Source organism: Salvelinus namaycush, chromosome 30 (assembly GCF_016432855.1).
Source record: "Salvelinus namaycush isolate Seneca chromosome 30, SaNama_1.0, whole genome shotgun sequence".
NCBI classification, from domain to species: domain Eukaryota; kingdom Metazoa; phylum Chordata; class Actinopteri; order Salmoniformes; family Salmonidae; genus Salvelinus; species Salvelinus namaycush.
Window position 1 is genome coordinate 12,248,442 of NC_052336.1, and position 10,262 is coordinate 12,258,703.

General features: G+C 42.3%; 1 protein-coding gene and 2 long non-coding RNA genes across 6 annotated transcripts; all 3 read right to left on the reverse strand.

Annotated features, from left to right (window-relative positions):
- Positions 1–864: 864 nt before the first annotated feature.
- On the reverse strand, positions 865–1,313 carry LOC120025371. Its single transcript, XR_005472991.1, has 3 exons — positions 1,267–1,313; positions 1,107–1,165; positions 865–945 (listed from the first exon to the last, which is right to left on the reverse strand). It is a non-coding gene; the product is annotated as an uncharacterized LOC120025371 (long non-coding RNA).
- Positions 1,314–1,782: 469 nt separating this feature from the next.
- On the reverse strand, positions 1,783–5,603 carry LOC120025037. The gene is made up of 3 exons (XR_005472965.1): positions 5,410–5,603; positions 2,033–2,104; positions 1,783–1,887 (listed from the first exon to the last, which is right to left on the reverse strand). It is a non-coding gene; the product is annotated as an uncharacterized LOC120025037 (long non-coding RNA).
- A 453-nt stretch (positions 5,604–6,056) lies between these two features.
- LOC120025238 (protein TSSC4-like) lies at positions 6,057–9,751 on the reverse strand. Of its 4 annotated transcripts, none has more exons than XM_038969719.1 (4): positions 9,657–9,751; positions 7,971–8,112; positions 7,565–7,638; positions 6,057–7,458 (listed from the first exon to the last, which is right to left on the reverse strand). In XM_038969719.1, exon 4 carries the CDS (start codon positions 7,385–7,387, stop codon positions 6,452–6,454), a length of 936 nt encoding a protein of 311 aa, XP_038825647.1. In that variant the 5' UTR covers positions 7,388–7,458; positions 7,565–7,638; positions 7,971–8,112; positions 9,657–9,751; the 3' UTR covers positions 6,057–6,451. The 4 variants fall into 4 exon arrangements, with proteins under 4 accessions (XP_038825647.1, XP_038825649.1, XP_038825648.1 ...); XM_038969721.1 differs by lacking the exon at positions 9,657–9,751 and adding an exon at positions 9,278–9,634 and having other exon boundaries at positions 6,057–7,406; XM_038969720.1 differs by lacking the exon at positions 9,657–9,751 and adding an exon at positions 9,278–9,633 and having other exon boundaries at positions 7,988–8,112.
- Between the last annotated feature and the right edge of the window lie 511 nt (positions 9,752–10,262).

Genomic DNA, 10,262 nt, shown 5'->3' on the forward strand with positions numbered 1-10,262 from the left:
CCTCTCCTCGATTACTGTCAAGTTGTCTAGGTGTTATAATTATTTCAGCTCTGCCCAAACTTGAAAACGGCTTGCCCAACCCGTGAAGGATGCAAAGGGACAACTCAATTCCTTTCCAGTGTTTTATTATGGTTTTGATGCCATTTGTTGAATATGTTGAAACAGTTGATTTGTTGAATAGAGTAGTTGAATGACAAAGGAATAAGGAATAGGAATAGGTATAGGTTGATAACCTTAAACAGAGAATAAACATGCATTATTTTACACAATAAACAATGCATGACACAGCAACAAAGCATGGCTTTGAATAAAGTAAACGTTTAAACAATTTAATCTAGCACTTCAAGCAATTACTTCTGCAGTCAGAAAATATCCACAACAAAAGAAGTCACCACTCCTACCAGAGTTAAACATGTAAATTGTGCTAAGCACTGGATGCAACATAATAAATAGTTCCAAACATTACATACCAGTTGCGTCTTTAGGGTTGAACAATGAGCTGTTTGTATGTTGAGGACCCAAGCAAAGCTAAGCCCAAACATTTTATACCCATGCTTATCTGCCAGGTGCGCATGTAAAAGTAGTCCCTCCAGAAATCCTGGCTCAATTTTTTAGTTCCACCCGTGTTTTTGGGTTATCTGCCCTCTCGAGGCCTAGAGTTCTTTAAAGGAAGAGCTGCCATTGTGCTCATGTTTTGAGTGTTCTGTTTTTTGACGCAACAATTACCTATGACCTATGACCTTTCAAAAGGAGGCCAGAGAGGATGGAGGTGAGAGGATGCAAGAGTTGAGCAAATCCAATTGAGGAAAGGCCACTGTGAAACCAAAAGACACAGAAACACAGCAGGATATATAGAAGGTCTTACCTGACATCATCGACAGGCTGGGTGGTACAGAGAGCAGACCATCGTGCCCACTTTTGTTTCAACACCTTTTGCTTGTTCCTCTATAAAAACAGAAAGAGGCTCATACTGTAGATGTATTTCACAATCAATGAATTTCATATGGGCTACTTACGATCATACAAGACATAAACAGCTACAATGCCCCTCAAAATTGAACAAGTAATCAGGTATACAAATAAATAAGGAGATGTTTTTTTTTTACCTCATGCAGGCAGAATGTGGCCTCAAAGACACCCTTCTCCTGGAGCTCTCTGAGGTTCTCTGTTGAGTTTAAATGAAAAAGAGGGTTAGGAGTCCCGAACAATTGAAGTCAGGGACAAATATGTTGCTAAAGAAATCAATGGATGGAGCACTTCACATACCTCCTGTGTTGATATGGGTGTGGTGTAGGATGTAATGCACTACTCTGATCCTGAAAGAAAAACAGGAACAAGGTAAGAGGATATGTTGGAAGTTAACGTTATTTGCATATGGAATGGCAAGAGTTCAATGCATCTCACCTGGTTAAGTGAGGGATTCTGCCACATTTCCGGTCGCCGCTCCAGTTGCAAGAATCAGACACCTTTAGTAGGTACCTGTACTTGTCAAATATCTCCTTTGGGGCCCGGACACCATAAAACACCTTGTCATCATGGACGATTTTCTGACACAAAAACAGGCAAAGTTCATGATGAGCATTGAACAAGGTGAAATTGGATCATTTTGGGAGGATTGGCCATGATGTTACAATACAACTTTCACACGTTCTCTACAGTTGTACACGTCCCAATAAAATATTGTACTCATCCCAATAAAGTAACATTGCCTCAACATCGCTTCATATGGAATTTAAACGTGATTCAATCAAGTAACAAACTCACTGTCACTTTCATGTTTTTCTTCCTCAGGTGGTCAATAAAAGCCACCTGCTTCAGAAACTTTGGGTGTTCCTGGTCCTCAACTTTGTCAGCAACTAGAACATAATCATATGTCCTCTGCTGGTGCTGTGGGAAACACACACAAGGCTTTCTGTATTCTAGGGACTGTGTCATACAAACAGGTTGAATAATTATCACCTGTATGACTATATATGGCTCTAAGTTATGAATGCAGTGAAATGAATAGTTGGTGTGTGTTGTGTGGTCTCACCAGAATTGGGAGTAATGCCTCCATGGTATTGTCAAAGCCATCCGTGTTTCTCTCCTGCAGCTCAATACCATCCTAAAACACAGGGTAACAAAGAGGGACAATGTGACATCTCTCTTGTGATACAAGGGCTGGCCCTCCTCCCCACCTCACTGCAGTGGTCTGCCAGGCATGTGCCAGTCAGCATGGACCACAAGGAACCTCTCAGCTAACATAATGGTCAATGATGTGCCTTCATTCACTACAGCCAAATCGTCATTGTGGCTTCACTATCCTGTGTCGAAAAAAGGGATACTAGGCAAATTCCTTTTTACAGTTGGTCCATGAGATGTCAATAACACACATCTCTAAGCAGTGGGATAAAACAAATAAAGGCAACTGGGCCATCCCTCTTGCCATCTCTGTTGTTATGCAGGTTTCGCTCTAAAGCCTGTCAGTCTTTCACTTTCATTCTTCCAGACTCCCACAGGATTTTCCAGATTACATGCCCCAACATGCCCGTCAGTGAAAATGTTCCATAGACTGCTCCTCACACTCAGTGGGTGGGAGGGCTTGTAGGCTTTTGCTGTACAAAACGATGGGATTATTTACATATCTGAACTAAATATAAATGTTATATTCTAAGGCAACACTGAGTTCTATGCTCTGCTATGTCTCGAGAGATATGATCCAATTTTGACTGATTACATTTTGGAGGTGTGCCACTATTACCCTCTTTAGTGCAGTTTGCATAAGATTAAATGAGATAACCTGTTTCACCAGGAGCACAAGACCAGGCAATAAGACCAGGCAAACATTGAAAGGATGCTGGCTCTGATGTAGGGTACTGTGTAGTGGATATGGCATGGGTTGCCAGAGGAGAGGTGTCATACATCAGGCCTCAGCATCACATAAATCATAGACACTCTTCAGAGCAACATGGTCCAAGGTAAAAAGCTGACCTGACAATTTCTCAAAGATCTGCATGCTTTAGATGAGGATCATGGTGGGAGACTGTTCAGCCGACTTTGAGTTAAGTTATGCTTAAAAAAACAAAAGGCCAGATAAGTGACCTTTAAATCTGTGAAATATTTTAAGTTGGTCCTGGATTTTTAGTAATTAATTTATTTAGCTGCTGCAATGAGTCTAGCTTATACAGTGCCTTCGGAAAGTATTCAGACCACTTGACTTTTTCCACATTTTGTTATGTTACAGCCTTATTCTAAAATGGATTAAATAAAAACAATTCCTCAGCAATCTACATACAATACCCCATAATGACAAAGGTTTTTAGAAATGTTTGCTAATTTATTAAAAATTTAGAACAGAAATACCTTATTTACATAAGTATTCAGACCCTTAGCTATGAGGCTCGAAATTGAGATCAGGTACATCCTGTTTCCATTGATCATCCTTGAGATGTTTCTACAACTGTGGTAAATTCTATTGATTGGACATGATTTGGAAAGGTACACACCTGTCTATAAGGTCCCACAGTTGACAGTGCATGTCAGAGCAAAAACCAAGCCATGAGGACGAATGAATTGTCTGTAGCGCTCCGAGACAGGATTGTGTCGAGGCGCAGATCTGGGGAAGGGTATCAAAATATGTCTGCAACATTGAAGGTCCCCAAGAACACAATGGCCTCCATCATTCTTAAATGGAAGAAGTTTGGAACCACCAAGACTCGGGGGGAGAAGGGCCTTGGTCAGGGAGGTGACTAAGAAGCGATGGTCACTCTGACAGAGCTCTAGAGTTCCTCTGTGGAGATAGGAGAACCTTCCAGAAGGACAACCATCTCTGCAGTACTCAATCAGGCCTTTACAGTAGAGTGGCCAGACGGAAACCACTCCTCAGTAAAAAGCACATGACAGCCTGCTTGGAGTTTGCCAAAAGGCACCTAAAGACTCTCACCCCATGAGAAACAAGATTCTCTGGTCTCTTTGGCCTAAATGCCAAGGGTCACGTCTGGAGGAAACCTGGCACCATTCCTACGGTGAAGCATGGGGGTGGCAGCATCATGCATGTAAATAGCCCATCCAACTACCTCATCCCCATATTGTTATTATTTTATTTTGCTCCTTTGCACCCCAGTACCTCTACTTGCACATTCATCTTCTGCACATCTATCACTCCAATGTTTAATTGCTAAATTGTAATTACTTTGCCACTACGGCCTATTTATTGCCTTACCTCCCTAATCTTACCTCATTTGCACACACGGTATATAGATTTTTTTTCTATTGTGTTATTGACTGTACATTTGTTTATTCCATGTGTAACTCTGTGTTGTTGTTTGTGTTGCACTGCTTTGCTTTATCTTAGCCAGGTTGCAGTTGTAAATAAGAACTTGTTCTCAACTGGCCTACCTGGTTAAATAAAGGTGAAATAAAAATAAAAAATGCTGTGGGGATGTTTTTCAGCGGCAGGGACTGGGAGACTAGTCAGAATCGAGGCAAAGATGAACAAAGCAAAGTACAGCGAGATCCTTGATGAAAACCAGCTCCAGAGCACTCAGGACCTCAGACTGGGGCAAAGGTTCACCTTCTAACATGACAATGACCCTAAGCATACAGCCAAGACAACGCAGGAGTGGCTTCGGGACAAGTCTCTGAATGTCCTTGAGTGGCCCAGCCAGAGCCCGGACTTGAACCCGATCTAACATCTCTGGAGAGACCTAAAAATAGCTGTGCAGCAACGCACCCCATCCAACCTGATAGAGTTTGAGAGGATCTGCAGAGAAGAATGGGAGAAACTCCCCAAATACAGGTGTGCCAAGCTTGGAGCGTCATACCCAAGAAGACTCGATGCTGTACTGCATACTTTCCGAAGGCATTGTACATGGTGAGGCAGAAAATAGTTTCAGGGAACCTCAGCTACAATGAGCCACAGTCATGTGTTCTCAGTCCAAATAAAACACCTGTAATATTTTATTTAACTAGGCAAGTCAGCTAAGAACAAATTCTTATTTACAATGACGGCCTAGGAACAGTGGGTTAACGGCCTTGTTCAGTGGCAAAACAACAGATTTTTACCTTGTCAGCTCGGGGATTCGATCTAGATCTAGGGTGTGTTTGATATTTGACCCACATCTAGTTAATAGATAAGGCACTGTAGACCACTTTTGGCACGGTAACATAACACAACTCAGCATACTCACACACAAATTTATAGATTTCTGATACAGGTTATAGCTATACGGAAATAGATTTTAACCTGCTATGACCGTCACCTCAAAGTATCTAAAAAGCAGTTTCATTACCATAATCCATGAGTATAACGTTTGAAAAATACATTATTCAGTCCAACTTATTTTTATACTCAGCTTCAAAATACTGTAGGCTACATGAAAACATGTTTCCTAAACTGTTTGCAGGTGAGTTGTTTATAATCTTCCTCACCTGCTCTGGATCCATTAAGTACATGTTGCAATACACTCGTTATCCAAATTGAGCGGATATTGAAAATCCCCATTCACATCTTCTGTCGTTCGAGCGTCGTTTTCTTCATTACTCACGAAACGTGTACCCCTACTTCAGACAAAGGGGAGCTCTAATTATACTAAAAATAAAAATAAAATAAAGATGAAAACTGCTGTACTGAGCTAAAAAATAAGTTGACTTCACTTCCGCGTTTCTGAGTCAATTGCTATCAGGTATGTAGCGTCACTGCTTCTCAAAAGGTGAGGCGCTGATATTGAGCGCTTCCGGTGGATTAGCAATGCGGCCAACTGGTCATAATAGGACAGTCGCAATCGTTTAATAGGTCTACAGTTAGTGACCAAAACTGAGTCTCTTTGTATCTCTCTACCCCTGAAAGTGCATGCAAATGATTGTGCTTTTCTTATCTGTGAAACCAACGAATGCATTTAATTAGTTGATATGAACGTAGCAATGTCTATGATTCTCATAAGCACATTCTTCAAATACTTGTAATATAATGATAACACGTTGAATAACTTCTAGGTTAATCACAAATGAAACACTATTTGCTTCACATCAGTCACAGAAAATACAGGAACAAAGATTCATTAGTGACAAAGAAACAATTTAGTTGTGGGAAGACTTTACTGCTCCAATAATCAATAATAGTTACAGCAATAGGAAAAATGATGCCACTTACAAGGGTCTACTACAAATACAATTGTTTACATTACACTTCCACCAGTATACTTGACAGCTAAATTCAATATTCTTTGGACTTCAAAACAGCCATATACATTAGCATTACTGACAAGTGATTTTCATGTCTGAAGTTAATATTCAAAATACACATTTTACATTAATTCTGATGAAAAGTCAAGAGGCTGAAACCATTCCCTTGATTAGGAAAAAAACTCCTCTGGTTGAGGTTCTACAGGGAAGCACTAAAATACTGTCCATATTTAGGGTCCTCCATTATTTCCAGAGGACTTCAATTGATTGAGGTCATGTATGTGTACTCTCAGTCCTCATCTTTCTCTGACGTCTTGCGGAAGTTCTTCCTGTTGACGTTCCTATTAATGACAAAGCCAATAGGCGGTTGATCCTTCCTATCACTCAGCGCGCCCTCTTCGTCCCCCACCGGGGTCCACTTCCTCTTCCGCTCACTCTCCTTTGGGCGTTGGGGGGCGATTGCTAGGCCTATACCCTCCTCTTCTTCATCATCTAAGTGACAGAGACCCATCCCTACCTTCTTGGTTCGATCAGGCTTGTTAACTTCTTCAGCGTCATCCTTCTGTGGCCGGCTAGGCCTGGAGAACACAATCTTATGTTCTGAGCTACTGCTCTGGCCCTGGTTGAAAGTAGGTATAAAAGGCTCTTCAGGATCATCTTCCATCGTGTTCTCCTTCTGCTGCTGCAGGCTTTGTATGTACTGCTGAGCCACCATGCTATTCTTGCTGTCACTGGTCTCTGGCACATCCTCCAGGTCATAACGCGTCCAGCGCTCAGGATTCACCAGGTAATCTGGCACGCCTCTCTTCTGAGGAGGCTTGCTGACCAATTCCCCCACCTTCTCCCCATACTTCTTTCCACTTGGCAGCAGTGGGGGTGGAGGGGGACGTGCAAAGACCCCGTCAATGACATTGTCCTGGCCCAGATGGGATGAGGACAGCTTAGCGGCACTCTCCAGGCAATCAAAGATGCTTCGGCTGCGGTTGGAGAAGCTTGAGCTGCCACCTGTCAGACTGAATGCGGGTTTCTTGGGACCGGGACCAAGGCCGGAGTTCTGGTGCACTTCATCATCAGATGAGGACAAGTCTTCCACCTCTGGGTCTATGGACTCATTACGCTCTTCAGGGTCGGAGTCACTCAGAGAGAGGTCATCTGTCAGCTTGATGGCATCACTGTTGGACAGCTTGTTACGGGCACCGTCTCCGTGGTCCTCTTGCTCACACATTGCTCTCAAGGGCCTGGGTCTGATACCACAGGAAAAAATGACGACTTTCACACAGTCAAGGGGTCAAGAGCCTGGAAGAGTATGAGAGGGTTGTTCTGAGTGATAATTGAAACATATCATTTGTGAGGTAATATAGCATGCATTATAATATTTTCACTTTGCCAAGAAATGACTGACCTTAGCCTGGTAGAGCTGCAACACCACCACTTTCTGTGTCAGTGAGGTTCAAGGGTGATGGCAGTCCTTCCACCCTTAACAGACACACAGAAAGATATACATTAAAAACAGCAACACGGATCTAGCCATTTAAAGCTTAGGCCTATAGTGTAAATAATAAATACATTGACTGCTAAAAACAATGATACTATCATTTCAGAGCAGTTGCACAACAACACAAGATGTCAAGTGTGACATCAAGTGTGGTGAGTCAACTGCAGATGAGTAGGCCTATAAGTCCTCTGCAGCGTAGTGTGAACATTGAGTACTGTAAGTGGGTGCATCAGTACCGAGGGCCTTCGGATAATGTAATATTTAACATCCTACGTAATGTTACCGTTTGTGTTAGTGTGAGGAGGTATCTTACTGGAGTTGCAGACTCACAGGTTGTGGGAGCTGGTTGGAATTCTGCTCAGCTCAGATAAGACAACAAATGCGTGGGGATAGATGACAGCTCCAACTTTTGCCATGGTGTGACCAATACCAGACTAAAATGGTGTAGCGACAATCTGCAAAAAATACACGCAGATCAGTCTGTTACCCACTCATGCATATATGTAAATTGTGATTACATTGCATACATACAACCAGTCATTTACTTAGATGGATCTGAATACAACACAGTAGCTCTGGTCCATCACGCAACGACAATGAGTTGCCTTGTATACCGCCCATAGAGATATTGTAGTTAGAGGACGCAACATTGTATCTGTCCCATTATGACATCTGCGAGAGCATGGGCAATGCCACTGACGCCATCTCCATTTTGAAGTAGTCAATTTTCTCATTCTACTACTGTGGAGTTTGTAAACAAACTGAAAGGAGGCATATTGCCACCTGGAGTGTTGTTGAACAGGTATAAAGCCAAGGTTGGCTATTTACTGACACCTGCAGTTATGGGATGTTTGCTCATGAGTATAATTAATTGGCTGATCCCTCATGATGACCTGGATGGAATTATGTGATCCTTCCTTAACCTATAGGATGTCCCACCCAGTTCACTACTTAAAAATGTTTAAAGTCCTCAATGGCGCTGCCATCCTAAAACGGGCCTGAGTCCTCCATTTAGCTCAATGATACCGCCAGACAAGCTCTTGTCCACGCAGCTCGTAGTGCAGATCCCACGCATACGCGTGGATCAGGGTATTTTGACGGTAATCAAAGTACTCATATTTTGGGAGAAATAACACCCTGCACACAGAAAAGGAATCCGGCACTCTAAAAACATGTTTACTATGGTGAGTTACGATGAAAGGATATGGAAAACGACAGAACATTGGCATCTCGTCGTCGTGCGATGGACAAGACAAGAGCTAACACAGCGACTACGCCCCCCAACATTAGTAGCTAGTTCGTGCATCTCTCAGCGATCCTAGCTAGGTTTTGTTTGTCATGGTATTCGGTGGGAAGACAGCAGAAAAACATGGAGGGTTGAGTAGTTCACCACGAAGTAAACCAGTTATGGAAATCGACGTTGGATATCTAGCTAACGTTAGCTAGTAGCCTGGTTGGCTAGCTGACTTTGAATAAAGGGAGCAACACACCACAACCACACAATCATTCTATATCTTACAATACTTCATTGATACTTTGGGATGTGTTCATTAAACTATCTAGATACTAAATAAAGCATTCAAAGCTGATCTGTGTTGCTAGCTGCATCTCCGGCTTTACCTTCTTCACGCTGGCGCTGCAACTTCGGTTTGCATGCTGCAATGTATGCTGGGTAGGGTAGTTTTCCCCGCTTCTACCTTTGGTTGGGTTGATAACTTCGATACTCTATCGCCATAGTCTACTGGATTGTAAATGTTGGTCTACATCAGATTATCTAAACCTACATTTTATTCGCTGAGGTTTAACGGTGGATGGCATCCAATTTCTGTTGAGTCACCGCCACCAAGACTGGGGTATAAATTAATTATATTATGATCCACAAAATGGGAAAGTAAAAACATTTAACTGACCCTACACTCATTAAAACCATCGTTAGGAAGCATACATCACTCATTGACCTATCCCTCTGTGCTGTCACAGATCTACTAGGCCTACTCACAGGGATTCTCTCAGGATCCCTCGCACTTGACCCATCCTCCGCTACTTTCTTCACTGCCTCAGCATAAAACACCTTCTGTACTACTTACTCTGACCCTGGCCAACTCAACCTGCCACTCTGGCACCGACACTTCCGATCCCCAGCAAACATGGGCGCCCCTACAGTTGACACACAACCTTTTCCACTGAAACTACCGATGTACATCTTCCAGTGTTTCCCCCTTTTTCTCTACAAAAAAAACGATAGAAAGTAGGTTGCATTTTAAGAACCATCACCCATCTTCAATTAGTACTGTAATCTGTCAGAGAGAACATCTCTTGAATAAAATATAATTATATTATAAATCAATTAGGCCTAATTCTAAGAGAAAGTGCAAATATATATATATGTATGCATTTTGCTTGGTGGACTGTTTCTTCACATAGCCCAAATTGAAGTAATTGAGTAGGCTAGTCAATTAGGCTCATATGGTTAGGCTGTACAAAATATCAATTCATTTGGTGAGAATTGAAGGGTTTTCAAAACCGTACAAAATTGCCAAACATCAGGTTTGAGGCCATTCACATGGGTAGCATAACCCTCACAGACAGGATTCCAATGCATGAT

What these genes read in the sequence shown, in the direction of transcription:
- LOC120025238 (XM_038969719.1), bottom strand. Translation starts at nt 7,387, where the DNA reads ATGTGTGAGCAAGAGGACCACGGAGACGGTGCCCGTAACAAGCTGTCC.